This window comes from Hyperolius riggenbachi, chromosome 7, assembly GCF_040937935.1.
Source record: "Hyperolius riggenbachi isolate aHypRig1 chromosome 7, aHypRig1.pri, whole genome shotgun sequence".
In the NCBI taxonomy this organism is placed as follows: Eukaryota; Metazoa; Chordata; class Amphibia; order Anura; family Hyperoliidae; genus Hyperolius; species Hyperolius riggenbachi.
Window position 1 is genome coordinate 47,474,612 of NC_090652.1, and position 18,366 is coordinate 47,492,977.

General features: G+C 45.0%; 1 protein-coding gene across 1 annotated transcript in view; it reads left to right on the forward strand.

The window, feature by feature from the left end:
- Nucleotides 1–17,575, forward strand: part of LOC137524302 (serine protease 33-like) — a 28,015-nt gene extending 10,440 nt beyond the window's left edge. The window contains exons 2-5 of the mRNA XM_068244018.1: nucleotides 10,851–11,055; nucleotides 11,149–11,417; nucleotides 15,423–15,571; nucleotides 17,162–17,575. Of these exons, the coding sequence (XP_068100119.1) occupies nucleotides 10,851–11,055; nucleotides 11,149–11,417; nucleotides 15,423–15,571; nucleotides 17,162–17,452 (914 nt within the window). The 3' untranslated portion in view covers nucleotides 17,453–17,575. The remainder of the gene's footprint in view (nucleotides 1–10,850; nucleotides 11,056–11,148; nucleotides 11,418–15,422; nucleotides 15,572–17,161) is intronic.
- The last annotated feature ends 791 nt before the right edge of the window (nucleotides 17,576–18,366 follow it).

Sequence of the window (18,366 nt, forward strand, 5' to 3'; positions counted from 1 at the left end):
TCTAGTCTCCATCATAGTCTAAAAACTAAAAAAGGAAAGATCTATCCACAACACCTGTGAATGCTAAAGATTCATTCATATATTGTTTTTGGAATGGTTTCTCAAAATAATAAAAAACAACTAAAAACAATTAAAAATTTCAGAGATGGGTGTTCCAGCCATTAAAAATAACTAAGCAGATCATTGATATCACTTCATTTTACTATTTTACATACAATAAAGTTAATAATGGGTATTTTGTATGATATGCAATTGATCTGCCTGAAAAGGTATATAGTACAGTGTGGGACCTAGTTGAAGTAAACATGAGATAAGGAAAACAAGTTTTACTTTTTACCGGGGCCTTCTTCCAGCCCCATGTAGTCATTAAAGAGGAACTTCAGCCTAAACAAACATACTGTCATTAAGTTACATTAGTTATGTTAATTAAAATAGATAGGTAATATAATCTCTTACCCACCCTGTTTTAAAATAACAGGCAAATGTTTGATTTCATGAGGGCAGCCATCTTTTTGGTTGAAAGGAGGTGACAGGGAGCATGAGACACAGTTCCAACTGTCCTGTGTGCTGATCACCCCTCTCAGTTGCTAGGGAACGTGAATAACAACATAGGAAATCCCATCATGCTTTGCACAGCATCAGGGAAAAAGGCCTGGGCAGTTTTCTTTGATGGGTGGAGCTTAGCTAAAAAATGCAGCTAAAAATTATGCTTTGTTAAAAAAAACAAAGTTCTGATGCTGTGAAACTGTTAAAGAAACACCAAGCCTTTTCAGTTCTGCTGAGTAGATGTTTAGTCCGGAGGTTCCCTTTAAGGTCACTCTGCGTTATATGATTCCCCTCCATTCACCCCAAATCAAGTATGCAATGCAACTGGGTCATGCACTTTGGTACATGCACTGTCCCTCCTTGTTTGCACTACCGTAGCCAGGAACGTTTTTCTCAAGCGCAGTTCTAAGTCTTTATGAACTGTGCATGTGCTTTTGTCTATGGGTGTGCGACTGAGAAGTAGCATGTTGAGACAATGCATCCCCTGTAATCCATGGCTCAGCCAGTCACAGACTTTAACCATTTATGCCACGCGGACGTGAGCTTCACGTCCACAGCAGCTGCTGCTAGAGCCACAGGGACGCGCTAGTCACGTCCCTGCAGTTTGGGGGGTTTGTAGGCGATCGTGCGGGCAAATGCCCACAATCTCACTGTTACCGGGAGCAAGGAGAGATTGGCTGCAGGGGACAAACATCCCCTGTGCCCATCCATCACATTACCGCGGAGAATAAACACTGTTCTTGTTCAAAAACAGTGTTTATTTTTACATAGAGCAGGCACGCTATCTCCAGCCGTGATTTCTGCCGTTAAATGTATGAATGGGGACAATGTTCCCATTCATTAATCTCCGCGCCGGCACTGTGATCGCAGCAGTTTCCATTGAAACCTTGCGTCACTTCCCTAGTTACAATATAACAATACATTGTATCCTATGTAGTGTACTTGTATGCTACATAGAATTTTGCTCAACGGGGACATCTTTTGGCTAAATAGTAAAATACACTTACTGACTTTAGGGGTGGGGGGGGGGGAAATAATAATATCTATGTCAACATGTCAACTCAAGAGGGCATCTTATTATTAAATAATGGACTAAAAATTAGTGACCATATTGTCACCATACATTATACTATGGATATAATTTTTAATGTTGTAATAACCGTGACAAATGGGCAAGTAAAATGTGTGGATTTTAATTATGGTAGCATGAAAAACTATAATGGCCGAAAACTAAAAAATAATGATTTTTTTCCCATTTTTTGTTTTTTGTTTTTGTATTATTCCTCTCAAAATGCACTGAAATGGTTATTTGTGGTGACAGCGACAGCAGAGGGGACTCACAAGTCACTGGGGGACCTGACAGACTATGGGGGCTTGAAGAAGCCACAGATAAAGTAAAAGTCATCTTTTTTTTCCTCCTGTCTTAGGAACACTACTTGCTACACCATTTTCAGCATGAAACTAAAGCCTGGTACACACCACCAGACACTATGCAATTTCCTGGCAGATCTACAGGTCATATTGATAATTTCCAACAGGTCCAAACAGCTCCAGATTGATAATGCAATCAATTTTCTAATCGCTACTGCACAAAAAAAAATGATTGTGATCGATCAGGAGCTGATCTGACCTGCTGGAAATTATTGACTTAAAGTGTAACTATCGGGCTTAAAATCAAAAATCAATTCTTTATTTTTATCTGGTAAACAAGTAATAAGGATGCTAACCAGGCAATCCAAAAGTTCAAATCACTATTACTTTTCTTATTGATAAATGATCATTCCCCAGTTTACCTGACTCTTATTTGGTACGTTGCCGCTCAAAGGAAGTTGCAGGGCATGCTGGGTTGTGTCCTTTTTTGCTTCTGTACATTAGTTAAGTCTGAGGGGAAATAAAGAAGCAAAAAAAAAGACAACACAGCATGCCCTGCAACTTCCTTTGTGCAGCAACGTACCAAATAAGAGTCAGGTAACCTGGGGAATGATCATTTACAGTGGCTTGCAAAAGTATTCGCCCCCTTGAAGTTTTCCACATTTTGTCACATTACTGCCACAAACATGAATCAATTTTATTGGAATTCCCAGTGAAGGACCAATACAAAGTAGTGTACACGTGAGAAGTGGAATGAAAATCATACATGATTCCAAACATTTTTTACAAATCAATAACTTCAAAGTGGGGTGTGCATAATTATTCAGCCCCCTGAGTCGATACTTTGTAGAACCACCTTTTGCTGCAATTACAGCTGCCAGTCTTTTAGGGCTCGTTCCCACTATCGCGAATCCGCATGCGTCCAACGCATGCGGATTCGCACATGTAATGTGAGTGGATGGGGCTGTTTCCACTCCTGCGGTGGCGTTGTGCGTTTTTTGTTGCGGAGAAAAAACGCACAAAAGAGCCAACGATTTCGCCTGCGTCGGGAATCCGTGCGAATCGCCGCTAATGTATTTAATAGTAAAAACGCATGCGTTTGTTACATGCGTTTTTACCCGCGATTTCGCGTGCGATTTCGCACCTTTTTCAATTTTATTTTGCCCTGGCAGTGTCATGGTTAATTTCGCATGGCACCCTGCCATGCGAAATCGCACGCGAAATCGCGGGTAAAAACGCATGCGGAAACGCATCCGCATGCGTTTTTACAAGCGTCGGAATGCGGCCGAAATCGCGTCGCAACAGTGGGAACGAGCCCTTAGGGTATGTCTCTACCAGCTTTGCACATCTAGAGACTGAAATCCTTGCCCATTCTTCTTTGCAAAACAGCTCCAGCTCAGTCAGATTAGATGGACAGTGTTTGTGAACAGAGTTTTCAGATCTTGTCACAAATTCTCGATTAAATTTAGATCTGGACTTTGACTGGGCCATTCTAACACATGGATATGTTTTGGTTTTAAACCGTTCCATTGTTGCCCTGGCTTTATGCTTAGGGTTGTTGTCCTGCTGGAAGGTGAACCTCCGCCCCAGTCTCAAGTCTTTTGTAGTCTCCAAGAAGTTTTCTTCCAAGATTGCCCTGTATTTGGCTCCATCCATCTTCCCATCAACTCTGACCAGCTTCCCTGTCCCTGCTGAAGAGAGGCACCCCCAGAGCATGATGCTGCCACCACCATATTTGACAGTAGGGATGGTGTGTTCAGAGTGATGTGCAGTGTTAGTTTTCCGCCAAACATAGCACTTTGCATTTGGCCAAAAAGCTCCATTTTGGTCTCATCTGACCAGAGCACCTTCTTCCACATGTTTGCTGTGTTCCCCACATGGCTTGTGGCAAACTGCAATCGGGACTTCTTATGCTTTTTTGTTAACAATGGCTTTCTTCTTGCCACTCTTCCATAAAGGCCAACTTTGTACAGTGCATGACTAATAGTTGTCCTATCGACAGATTCTCCCACCTGAGCTGTAGATCCCTGCAGCTCGTCCAGAGTCACCATGGGCCTCTTGACTGCATTTCAAATCAGCGCTCTCCTTGTTCGGCCTGTGAGTTTAGGTGGACGGCCTTGTCTTGGTAGGTGTACAGATGTACGCCTTCCATTTCTGAATGATCGCTTGAACAGTGCTCCGTGGGATGTTCAAGGCTTTGGAAATCTTTTTGCAGCCTAAGGGCTTGATTCACAAAGCGGTGCTAACTGTTAGCACGCCTGTGAAAACCCCCTTAGCACGTCTAAACCAGCTTTCCGCGCATAAATCTTTATGCGCATAAAACTTTACGTGCGTAAAACTTTACGTGCACACTGCACAGAGCGCAGGGCGCACCGCGCGAAGTGCCCATTAAAGCCTATGGGACTTAGCGCGCATAAAACTTTGCGCGCGTAAAACTTTGCACGCGCAAAGTTAGCGCGCGATCTGATTGAGAAATCCAGTGCTAACCTACTTAGCACCCTGGTTAGCGCGTCTAAAGACTTTAGACGTGCTAAGTAGGTTAGCACCGCTTTGTGAATCAAGCCCTAAGTCTGTTTTAAATTTCTCAATAACTTTATCCCTGACCTGTCTGGTGTGTTCTTTGGACTTCATGGTGTTGTTGCTCCCAATATTCTCTTGGACAACCTCTGAGGACGTCACAGAGCAGCTGTATTTGTACTGACATTAGATTACACACAGGTGCACTCTATTTAGTCATTAGCACTCATCAGGCAATGTCTATGGGCAACTGACTGCACTCAGACCAAAGGGGGCTGAATAATTATGCACACCCCACTTTGCAGTTATTTATTTGTAAAAAATGTTTGGAATCATGTATGATTTCCGTTCCATTTTTCACGTGTGCACCACTTTGTATTGGTCTTTCACGTGGAATTCCAATAAAATTGTTTCATGTTTGTGGCAGTAATGTGACAAAATGTGGAAAACTTCAAGGGGGCCGAATACTTTTGCAAGCCACTGTATAAACAAGAAAAGTTATAGATTTTAACTTTTGGATTGCCTGGTTAGCATTCTTGTTACTTGTTTACCAGATAAAAATAAAGAATCGATTTTTGATTTTATGCCCGACAGTTACACTTTAACAAGAAATTAAATAATGTGTACCAGGCTTACTAGACTGCAGGGTTGAAAGGGACAGGTAACATAGCCAGAAAGTAGGAAAAGAGAGGAAGAAACAAGTAAGTAGCAGAGAGCCATATACACTGGCTGCCTGCAGCCAGGGCTGGGCCGAGGCATAGGCTGGAGAGGCTCCAGCCTCAGGGCGCAGTGTAAGAGGGGGCGCAGAATTCATTCAGCTGTCATTCCTAATTGTGTTTGAAGCAGAAAGAAATAAGAAAAGGGGATACATGGCAGTGACTGCAAGCCAGATAACTAGAGATTAAGGTGTTGGGGGCCCTGGGGTGCCTCTTAGTCTAATAGCAATCAGTGTGTGATGGCTGGGGTGGGAGGGATGGAGGAGGGGCCTCTTAGTGTAAGCAATCAGTGTGTGACGGTTTGGGTGGGAGGGATGGAGGGGCGCACTTTGGTGTCTCAGCCTTGGGTCCTGGAGGACCTTGTCCCTGTTCTGGCTGCAGCTTCAGGAAATCCCTCTTTGCCCAACTCATTCAGGAATGCATTACCACTAGGGATGCTCATTCGGAATGCGAAATCGGTAATAAAGGTGCGATAGGCGGATTTTCTCGAAAACTATAAGGTCTTTTTGAAAACTTTTTTTCATCTTGTTCACTAGATTCAGTTTAATAAACCCTGAGGGCCCATTTCCACTAGAGCAAATCTGCATGTGTTTCCTGCACGCAGATTTGCATAGACAATATAAGTGGATGGGACTTTTTCCACTTGTCAGGATTTCTTGCGGTGTGCGATTCGCAGACAATGTATTTAATAGGGAATTTGCATGCGTTTTCTTATGCGAATTGTACCGCGAATTCGCAGGCGTTTTTGCATAAAATCAACGTAAAAGCACACAGGCACTGACATGGTTAAATTCGCATACTCATTAACATATGCGAAAACGCCCGCAAATAAAATTTACAGCGGTAAAATTTGCGGTAAAATTCGCATCTGCGTGCGAATTAGTTTTTGCTTTTTCCGTGACTAATTTGCACTGCAAAAGTGGAAATAGGCCCTCAACATTGTGTGATATGGTGTTTCTAGGACTTATGGAGGCTTTGCTATTAACCACTAAAGTCGGCGGATTTTTACTGTAATGTAAAATGCAGAAAATCTGCATTATCCGATCTGCGGCCATTTTAAGCCAATCAGAAGACTCAGAATGAATAAACCAATCAGAGAATGGGGATTTAGGCGGAAATTTCGCAGAATGAATAACCCAAGAGAATGCGGAAATTTCCGCCTAAATCCCCATTCTCTGATTGGTTTATTCATTCTGAGTCTTCTGATTGGCTTAAAATGGCCGCAGATCGGATAATGCAGATTTTCTGCATTTTACATTACAGTAAAAATCCGCCGACTTTAGCGGTTAATAGCAAAGCCCCCGTAAGTCCCAGAAACACCACATTTTCAGGGTTTATTAAACTTTTCAAAAAGACCTTACAGTTTTTGAGAAAATCGATGTTAAAGTCGGTGAAAATGTCCTTAATTTCCGGCGGAAATCCGCATCGAAATGCGGAAATTGGTATCGGAAAGCGGAATTGGTAGCAGTAGCGGTAATCGGCAATGGCAGAATGCGGATTTTCCGTGGAATCGAAAATTGGCATTTTCGACCATCCCTAATCACTACGATCCCTCCCTCCAAAGCATCCCCCACCCTCACAAGCTAGCCTGTCAGCTACACCTGCTCCAGCACAGTAAATGAGCAGCCAGCTTTTTTACTCACAGTGGGTGGCAGTGAATGGCTGCAGCGACAAAGTACAGTCTCCAGATGCTGACAGTCTCTGCATAGCTCCCAACTGTCCCTCTTTTGGAGTGACAGTTCCTCTTTGGGGACCCTGTCCCTCTTTCCCCCTCATTTGTCTCTCTTTCAGGACTCATGGTCTGGACAGATTTATGTAAATATATATAGTTTTCTACTGAAACAATGTGTTTAAATGACTCTAAACTTTATTGCTATCTTATAAATTGATATATCTCTTATTTTCAAGTGTTACTATGAAGGAAAATGAAGTAGGATTGAAACGACCAGTGTGGTTTGAATTATAAAACAACTTATTTTTCTTATGAAATCTTCATAGATTGCATGACTAGGGGTGTGTCGGGGTGTGTGGTTAGAGGTGTGGCAGGGGTGTGGTTTAAGGGTCCCTCTTTCTAATCTGAAAAAGTTGGGAGGTATGTCTCTGTGTCGGGAGGGCTTCCCTCTGCATCTGCCTCTGACCTGTCCTCAAGTTGCTGCTCTCAATGCCCGGCATTAGTACTGCACTATAGTACACCACAAGACCTCTCAGACTCACAGTTGCAGACAAGGGAAATCTCATGCCTCTAGGAGCTGTCAAATGGAGGGACCACGTGGCCAGGGTTACTGCACTGTTATTGGAGAGTGGTAAAAGACTGTAGTGCACATACAGTACGTGGTACACTGTCGGGGCAGAGAACAGAGCATGGAGACGCTGATACAGTGTGGGAAAAAGGTACTGCATGACGGATGGCTCATGCGCCCTAGCTGTTGTCTCGCCCAAGGCATGGGCCTGTTCGGCCTTCCCACAATTCCGGCCCTGACAACATCAGCAGGTGCAGCAGAGTGCAGTAGTGATTATGTGTGACTGCAATCACATGACAATTAATTTACTAACCTATCCGCATCCCGTACTAGAATGCTACTTGAACACTTGCCTAGGTTGCCTTGTGGATGATCCTGCCCTGTCCTCCTGTACCCCCACCATAAACACACATGCATGCACTCACGCATGCATGCACACACACATACACACACACACGCACACACACACTCACTCTCACTCCTCCACAGGGCACTGTAGCTGTAGTGGAGTGTAATACATTGTATACTTACTGTACCTGTCCTGCTGCTGCTGTAATCGTAAATGTAACCTAACCATACCAGACCCCTTTTGAAAATTCAGTTTTGACTGTGCTGCCCCCGAATGGCATTCCCCACATCTGCAGTAACAAGAGGTAATTTCCTCCCCCAAATTTTGCAAAATAGCATGGTGGTGGCTCTTTATACTATACCTCATTCTAGTGGGGGACAGGTCCTCTTCCCTGCCTCTTCACTGTAGCCACTGTGCAGCCATTCACCTAACAGCTAATGACAATGCATGTCTTGTGACAGGCATCGGAAGTTGCTAGGCGAATGGCTGCAAGGCAGCTACACTTATACAAAGAAGGAGTTTGGTGGTTCTTTTAGGGACCAAAAGCGCCTAAACAAGACATAGGCTATCATTCATAAAAGTGTGGTCGGTAAAATAAATCCATGCGGGAACACACCGCTGGCAGTATTTTAGACTTCTGGCTGCTCATTCATAAAAATGTATCCATTTGTGATAGCAGTGCGGAGATTTCCCGAACTTGGCTGGCGGTAGGCAGGCGGTAGGCTTGCGGAAACACAGGAAGCAGCCGAGTTGATACATTTCTCCGTGTTCCGCTCTACTGCAGCTGCCTGGGAGGTCTGTGTCTCCATTCACTTAACATTGTTATCGACACATCCAAGGGAGCGGTATTTCCCATCCTCATACCGCTTGCGTAAATCTTTATGAATTATCATTTTGTTACATTTGTTACGATAATCACCACACAAGGCGGTGATTTATCGCCCTGCTCGGAAATGTCAGCTTTTCATGCGGAAACAGCCTTTATGAATACACATTTTGCAAAGTGGTCGATAAAGTGAGCTGTTTTCAGCATTTCCGCATGCGGGAATGCTTTATGAATGGTAGCCATAGAGAGAAAAAGAAGAAGAAGAACACCTAGAGCCCGATATGGTGCAGTATGTATTGGTTTAAGTTGAAGAAATGAGGAGTAAGTAAAGGGATACTCACAAACCAGGGTTACCCCTTAGGCAACCACTGTAACAGCAGGTGGGGAGAACAAGCCTGTCCCCACTCAGGATTAAGAAGTCGCTCTCTGTAGTTTGGAAGAAATATGAGGATTTCCGCCCTTCCACCCAGGGTGGAGCAGTGCAGCATCAAGGTTATCAGAGGCGCCAAAAGTATAAAATCAGATAACATTTTTAAAGAGAACCCGAGGTGGGTTTGAAGAATATTATCTGCATACAGAGGCTGGATCTGCCTATACAGCCCAGCCTCTGTTGCTATCCCAAACCCCCCTAAGGTCCCCCTGCACTCTGCAATCCCTCATAAATCACAGCCACGCTGCTGACAAACAGCTTGTCAGAGCTGGCTGTGTTTATCTCTATAGTGTCAGTCTGCTGCTCTCCCCACCTCCTGCAGAAATCCAGTCCCCGCCTGCCTCCCTTCCCTCCCTGCTGATTGGAGGGAAGGGACGGGGCAGGGACGGGAACTATGCAGGAGGCGGGGGAGCAGCTGAGACTGACACTACAGATGTAAACACAGCCTCACAGCACCGCTGTGATTTATGAGGGATTGCAGAGTGCAGGGGGACCTTAGTGGGGTTTGGGATAGCAACAGAGGCTGGGCTGTATAGGCAGATCCAGCCTCTGTATGCAGATAACATTCTTTAAACACACCTCGGGTTATCTTTAAAACATGGACATGGTGGGGTGGGCCCTTTTCCACTCCAAAGGACTCAGTAAAGGTACGTGTTAGATTATAACACAACAATTTTTTTATTGATACAATCCACAAAGTATTGCGCAACGCGTTTCACAGGCGTGACCCCACTTCATCAGGCAGTGAGAAAGGGAGTATATAGCAGATGTGGTCCTAGTCTAAGAAGAGCGCCTCTGAGAGAGACCAGGAGCCCAACGGTGCAGTATTGTTAGGTATAGCGGGAGAAAAGTATACAGTATATAATTATATACTCACAAAGGTGTATAAGCCTGCAGGAAATTCACCGTACCCGCTCGGTGCTCCAGGTTCTGCCGGATACTAGACGGCCGCTCTCCTGTAGTTCAATACACTTTACAGAAAACTGTAAAGCTATTATCGCTAAAGGAGGTCTTACTGATAAAAGGGTGGGGTGGAAGCACCCAAAATATATGTGTGTTAAAACTTTCAAATATAACGTGTAAATGAGATAACAACTTACCTCTCCAAAAGATACAGACACCAGATCAACTGGAAAAAAATGTATTCAAGAAATTGACAATGTTTTTCGCCGGTCAATACAAAAAAATGACTTAGCGGCATAAGGAGTAGCCTGTAGGTGTCTCTATGTATCTATATTACATGTTGTATTACCTCTCGTTTACACATAATATTTGAATGTTTTAACAACCATATATTTGGGTTGCCACCATACCCTTCTACTTATTAGAGATGGCCCTGACTGTTCGCCGGTGATAGTACTATTGCATTTCTCTATGTGAGACACTCCACAGCCCACTGACACCCACAGCTGTGCATAATGTGATTCCAGCCCTTTAGGGATTAAAACCCGACTTTGCGTCAACTCTGTAATTTTTGGTGGGACTTTTGGCATGTATCCCCCTCCGGCATGCCACAGTCCAGCTGTTAGACCCCTTGAAACCACTTTTTCATCACTTTTGTGGCCATAAGCAATCTTTATAGGTTTAAAAATTCACCTGCCTATTGAAGTCTGTAGCGGTTTACCAAATTTGCCTGTTCACAACCATTTGCAGTTCGCAAGTGGAAAATTCTAAGTTCACTACATCTCTACTACTTATACTTAGAGGCTTCCCTGTCCCAGACTTTTGCCCTGTAGATAGTAGATTTTGCTTGGGCAACTCAGGACACATTTGGTTTTGTTTTTGAAGATTTTGAAAATAATGTTTTCATAACTAGCATGCCCGTAATACGTCTCTATGAAATTTGTCTTTCTAGGAGTGGAAGTAAGCGTGGAAGCTGATTCTGATACAACAGCAGTATGTGGCTCTCCACAGATCTCATCTCGCATTGTTGGTGGATCAGATGCCATAGAAGGGGAGTGGCCATGGCAAGTTTTTATTCGGCATGTAGGCGATTCTAATTATTGTGGAGGGTCCTTGATAAGTCCGGAGTGGGTCCTCAGTGCGGCTCACTGCTTCCTGTAAGTGTCGTTTTCTCTAAAGCCAACACTTCGATATTTTATCAGAACATCAAGGTCTTTGCATTTAACTTTTGTGATGTTGTGCGTTTACAGAGACTCTGCAAGCAATTATGATGTTGTGATGGGGAATCTAAAAATATCTGAAGATAGTCCAAATAGCATAACCGTACAAGTGAAGCAGCTTGTAATTCACCCGTATGGTGGGAAGGATGGTGATCCTGGTGACATCGCTCTGGTCCAGCTGTCTGAACCCATCACCCCCAACACATACATCATGCCCATCTGCCTGCCATCGTCAACCGTCACCTTTCCCTGTGGCATGGAATGTTGGGTGACCGGCTGGGGTAATATAGCCACCAATGGTGAGGGTCTTTTATTACAGTAATGATAAAATTATGATAACGGTATTATTTCGCACATGTCCTTGGAAGCATTCGGGGACACATGTACTACTGAAGGCTGCCAAGGTGTCCCTAAGGAGATTTGAATGGGAGACAGTGGGGGAAATGAGTAGTTCCTCCCGCTGTGCTACTCTGTTGGGAAGATGGATTCGGAGAAAGGAACAGTGAGGAGGACACACACAATGTGCATACTCCCTATGGAGGCTCCACAGCTTCCAGCATGTCACCACAGCACCCAGCATGCCCCATAGAGGCACCACAGCACCCAGCATGCCCCATAGAGGCACCACAGCACCCAGCATGCATTTTTTTTGTATTAATGAAGAGGGGGGCTTCATCCAACATTTTGCTTGGCAGGTCTACTTAGACAGCTTCTAAGTTCATGTAAATTTGGCTCCACCATGACCACACCCACATTCTGGTGCATGGCCACACCTGTTTTCCGCCTGGAGTGGAGTGTCCAAAAGCTCCCCGAATCTTTTAGGATCCTAGCAATGCCCCAGATCTGTCTGTCTAGGCAGACCAGTAGACTCGGGAAGCAAATTCAGGATCAGGCAAATAAAGTCAAGAGATCAACAAGGAAGACCAAAAGCATAATCCCAACTAATAAAGTAAAGCCAACTGAGCAACTGAGTCATGGAAAAGTTTTAGGAAGGGTAAAGTCACTAAATGAAGATAGAGCTCCCAACTGTCCCTTTTTGAGAGGGACGGTCTCTCTTTGGGAACGGAATCCCTCTGTCCCTCCTTCTTCCTCCCTGGTCCCTCCTACAGGACTAAAACAAATGTGTTTTTCTAATGAAAACTATGTTTATCCGACTGTAAATTTTATTTCTATCATTTAAATTAATATATTACTTATTTGTTACCTCTACTTTCAAATGTTAAACAAATGTTAAAAAGCAGGAGGACTAACAATGATAGAGAGCAGTGAGCACAAGTGTGGTCTGAATTATAAAATGTTGTCTTTTGCTTCTGAATTCTTTCTGGTATCATTGACTAGGGGTGTGGTGGGATGTGATCAGGGGTGTGGTGGGATGTGATCAGGGGTGTGGTGGGATGTGATCAGGGGTGTGGTGAGATGTGATCAGGGGTGTGGCGGGATGTGACTAGGGGTGTGGTGGGATGTGATCAGGGGTGTGGCAGGGGCATGTCTTAAAGTATCCTCTTTCTCATCCCACAATGTTGGGAGACATGTGAAGGAGCTGTATGAGGAGACAAAATAATGTCCAAAAACCATGCAGAAAGGCCACGTCATGGTGAGCAGAAGACATGGCTGGTACTTAACGACCATCCAACGCCGATAGGTGGCGGCTGGTCGCACCTGTGTTTCTATGGAAACGGCCGCTCGAGCAGCCGTTTCCTGTCAGTTCATGGCGGGGGGGCTTCGTGAACAGCCTGCGAGCCTCCGATCGTGGCTCGCAGGCTAAATGTAAAAACCCGGGGACATAATCCCCGGTGTTTACATGTGACGGCATTGGAGATCGGCAATCCCCGGCCTCTGATTGGCCGGGGTCGCCGTCATCTGATAGGCTGAAGCCTATCTGAGGCGGTACAGGACGGTTCGCTGTCCTGTAACGCCTACATTGCGAAGTGGAGGGAGGGAAGGAGAGGGAGGGGGGAATAGCGCTGCGGAGGGGGGCTTTGAGGCACCCCCCCCCCCGCTAGGCACAACAAGCCAGTGGCGATCAGACCCCCCCCAACAGGACATCCCCCAAGTGGGAAAAAGAGAGGGGAAGTCTGATCGCCCTGCCTGCCACCTGATCTGTGCTGGGGGATGAAGAGCCCACCCAGCACAGATCACACAAAACTGGTCCGGTCCGTAAAGTGGAATATAACCCTGCATTTCATCTTTGCACTAAAACATTATTTACAGCATATTATATGCAACCAGCATTTTTTTTTTTTTACTAGACCAGCATTCGAAGGGTTACACACAGAGCTTGAAAGTTCAGTGCAGTGAAATGCTGCCGCATCCGAACTTCAGATAATGTTACATTGTGTTTACTTAAATGTATCACGTGAGGAATGTGACATATTCTCTGACTGCTGAGAAGCTGCTGGAGACAGAGAGACACTGAAAGCTTATCTGCCTGCAAAACAGCAATGAATAAAACCAGTTATTAAAGGGGAACTCCAGCCTAAACAAACACACTGTCATTCAGTTACATTAGCTATATTAATTAAAATAGATAGGTAATAAAATCTCTTACACACCCTGTTTTAAAAGAACAGGCAAATGTTAGTGATTTCATGGGGGTAGCCATCTTGTTCATGGGGGCAGCCATCTTTTTGGCTGAAATGGAGCATATGACACAGTTCCAACTGCCCTGTGTCCTGATCACCCCTCCCAGCTGCACGCGCTAGGCTTCAAATCTCAAATTCAAAAAAACAAAAGAAAAAAAATTGCACCAAAACAACAGAACGAGAACAACAATATCAGGAATCCCATAATGCTTTGCACAGCATCAGGGGAAAAATGCCCGGGCAGTTTTCTTCTGTGCAGCTAAAAATGAGTTTTAGATAAGAAAAATAAAGTTCTAATGCTGTGAAACTGTTAAAGAAACATCAAGCCTTTTCAGTGCTGCTGAGTACATTTTTAGTCTGGAGGTTCACTTTAAAGAGACTCTGAAGCGAGAATAAGAGAATAAATCTCACTTCAGAGCTCATAGTTAGTAGAGGCATGTGTGCCCCTGCTAAACCGCCGCTATGGCGCAGCTAAACGGGGGTCCCTTCACCCCCAAACCCACCCCCGCAATAGTTGGTCGTAGAGTTGGTCATTCGTGGAGGCAAGGCTAACGGCTGCAGCCCTGCCTCCAGTCGCGTCTATCAGCGGCGCATTGCCGCCTCTCCCCCGCCCCTCTCAGTGAAGGAAGACTGAGAGGGGCGGGGGAGAGGCGGAGATATGCACTGACAGACGCGCGTGGGGCAGGGCTGCGGCAGTTAGCCCTGCCCCAACCAGGAAGCGCTCCCCCGCTGCACCGAGGGGATTTGGGGGTGAAGGGACCCCCGTTAAGCCGCGGGATAGCGGCGTTTTAGCAGGGGCATGCATGCCCCTGCTATCTATGAGGTCTGAAGCGAGATTTATTCTCGCTTCAGACTCTCTTTAATAAAATGCAAAGTCAGCTCACAAAGCAAAAAACTGTACTTTTGGAAAGCTATAACTTCTAAATAAATAATAATACTTATGCACAAATGCAAATATGATAACCGTATGGCATATAAAAAGTAGGAAAACATGTTTTTATTGAACATTATGTCAGGGTTTTAAACCGCTTTAAGTGGTTAAGGGGCTGATAACATATGGACTGAAGAAGGCAGTGTGGTGATGATGAGCTGCGCATAATGCTACAGTTCTGTCAGTTGGGAGAGCACACACAAGCAGCAATATAAGACATGGGTGGCGTACATTTGAAAATGACACACACTAATTTTAATGTATCCTAAACCTAAAAAAAAAAAGATTAAGAGCGCATAAAATAGTGGTAAAATAATATCGGTAATATTTGCTGATATGCCACTATAACATAGCCTCTTCCCACTCTAACACAGAAGCCTCCCCGGTGGGTAACTGGTAACCCCCCCAAACAACTAATAACCCACCCCCCTAGAGAAACCCACCACCCAGACAATTAATAACCCCCCGGTAGGCAACTAATTCCCCCCAAACAACTAATAACCCCCCGGTATGCAACTGATTCCCCCCAAACAACGAATAACCCCCCTGGTAGGCAACTAATTCCCCCCTAAACAACTAATAACTCCCTAGGAGGCAACTAATACCCCCTAACCCCCCTGCAGCTCCAGGACTTGATGCCAATTGGCATTAGGCGGGGTCGTTAAATCACCACAAGCGGCAATACAACTGGAGTGGCAATAAAACTGGAACATGGTAAAAAAAAAAGTTTACAAACATACTTCATATATTGTCTGCATTGGGTCATGACATATGTGTATTTCCATTTTTAGCTGACCTGCCAGAGCCTATGACTCTCCAGAAGGTAATGGTACCACTCCTTTATCATGATGATTGCCAGGAGATGTACATTAATGTTTCCAGTATTGCAGAAGACATGATTTGTGCTGGGTATAAAGATGGTCAGAAAGATGCCTGTCAGGTGAGTGCTAATGTAATCATATCATTGGGTAAGGTTTGGTGGTATAATTCTAGGAGTCAGTGTGTATGTCCCAGGCTATGGGTTTCACTCTTCACCTAGCTATCCCTGCCTGGCAAACCACTAACTGACACCTACACTGTCCCTACCTGGCACACCACTAGCTGGCCCTAATTAGGACTTAGGTGAGCAAGGCATGCAAGCTGACGTAGAAGGCAGATATACCACCAGGAGCCACTACTGAGGCTAGTAACACAATTCAGCAGTACCACATACACAGTTAAGGTGAAGTAATCTTCATGCAAAAACTATTCAACAGTAATTTGATCAGAGTTATGAAACAGTTCAAGCAGACTTGCATGCAGTTTAGCAACAGGTGATAATTGATGCAAGTATCACACAGTTCCTTTTAGTCTGCATGCAAAGTTATGCAACAGGTAGCAGAAGTCCCAGATTATATATATAACAAGTTATATGAGAGTATATGCACACTGTTGGCTGACTGATATGGAAAGTAGACTTTATACTTATCGTTCAGTACAAGTGGCATACAAGGAATATCCGGTAACAGTCCAAGGCCAGTCCAAGCAGCAAGCAAGGGATGTCCAGTAATTTAGCAGAGGTCGGTCCAGGCGGCAAACAAGGGATGTCCAGTAATTAGCAGAGGTCGGTCCAGGCAGCAAACAAGGGATGTCCAGTATTTAGCAGAGGTCGGTCCAGGCGGCAAGCAAACCACAACAGAGTAGTCAAATACAAGCTGAGGTCAAAGTCCAGAATATCAATAACGATCAGAGTGCGTACCCAGCAACTAGCCAAAGCTATGCTTATCACGGGCGATGACTGGGAGCACTCTGCAGGTTTAAATACAGACCATCATCCAATCAGTGGCCGGCCACACTCCACACAACCAATCACACTGCAAGCCCCTGCCTAGGTATCAGCTGAATGATCAGCTGACACTGCTCTGTCAGCTGACCGCTCTGTCAGCTGATCACTGTTTACCTTTGCTGAGGGCATACTGGGAATGCACCCTCCGCCTATCAGGAAGTGCCCCCTGTGAGCCACCGGCAGCGTAATCAGCGAAGAACAAGCGCCGAGAACCAGAAGTGGCAGCCTCAGCCTGGGTCTCGGCAGTATCAGGTATATTCCTAATACGTTGTAGGTTACATTAAAAATGCTGTTCAAGTGACAACAGCCCACCATTTCGAGCCACACAGGCTTTTGTTCACGCAACACAACATAACACATGAGGAAACACAGAAGCTTTATATAGTGCACCACATGTCTGCAGCAACCGATCAGGGTACCTCCATGCGGCAAGGATAGCTGATTGGCTGCAATGTGTCTGCTGACTCTGAGGTGAGGGGTCAAAGTTTGGCTCCATTATAATATATAGGGAGCGGGTCAAAAACGCCATGTATTCGCCTGAGGGGGCGAACGCGAACACGTGTATTTCGCCACAAACTATTCGCTGGCAAAACAGTTCAGTCCATCTCTATTGATGATTTGCTCATCGATATTTATTTTGTTTTTACTCTCGGTACATAAATGTACATTTTAATCTGTTCACAGCTGTATTTTCTTGTCTTACAGGGTGACTCAGGGGGACCCTTGGTGTGTAAAGTAGGTGACATTTGGTACCAAGCTGGCATTGTGAGTTGGGGAAATGGTTGTGCTCTTCCAAACTACCCCGGAGTTTACAGCAGTGTGCCATACTATGCATCATGGATTCAGCAATCCATCAATGATCTGACCTTCACTGACCTGACAGACATTCCAGAGCCGTCAGTACCATGTGCTGGACACACCCATGTCCCAACCATCATGTGGACAGTTTTACTTCTCTGGACCTCTGTTGTTGCCCATCTTGGGCAGAACTCATGATGATCTTGTACAAAAATTCCCCCAAGGAAAATCTCTATTTTCTATTTTGGTTGCCAGGAATGTGTAAAGTCTTTGTGTGCGTAATTAAAACTTCATGGGTATCACTGGAGCAGGCATTCAATAAAAATCAACTTTGTAAATTATACATTCAAAACTTTTTTGTCTTCACAAATGGAAAGCTGCTTAAAGGGGAACTGAAGTGAAAGTGATATGGTAGCTGCCATATTTATCTACTTTTTTTAATTGTCTTTATTTTCAATTTTCAATAATACAAAAAACACACATTTGTCCTATAAATAGGAATAAGGCTCCCAAAAATACATAAATTACATAGAAAAGGTTGAGCTAGTACATATAGTGGGATGCAAAAGTTTGGGCAACCTTGTTAATCGTCATGATTTTCCTGTATAAATCGTTGGTTGTTCCGATAAAAAATGTCAGTTAAATATATCATGTAGGAGACACACACAGTGATATTTGAGAAGTGAAATGAAGTTTATTGGGTTTACAGAAAGTGCGCAATAATTGTTTAACCACTTCCCGACCGCCGTATGTACAATTGGCGGCCGGGAAGTGGACCTCGCAAGGACCGCTGCATATACAATTGGCGGCGGTCCTTGTACGGGCATGGGCGGAGCGATCGCGTCATTCGTGACGCGATCCTCCACCGGGGACTGTCTCCGCCCCCCTCGCGCTGTAACCTGCCGGCCGTTCGGAAGTGCCGGCGGGTTACTAGCACCCGGATCGCCGCATGCAAAGTGTATTATACAGGCTGCCTCCTGCCCTGGTGGTCCCAGTGTCCGAGGGACCACCAGGGCAGGCTGCAACCACCCTAGTCTGCACCCAAGCACACTGATTCCCCCCCCCCTGCCCCCTGATCGCCCACAGCACCCCTCAGACCCCCCCCCCCCGCC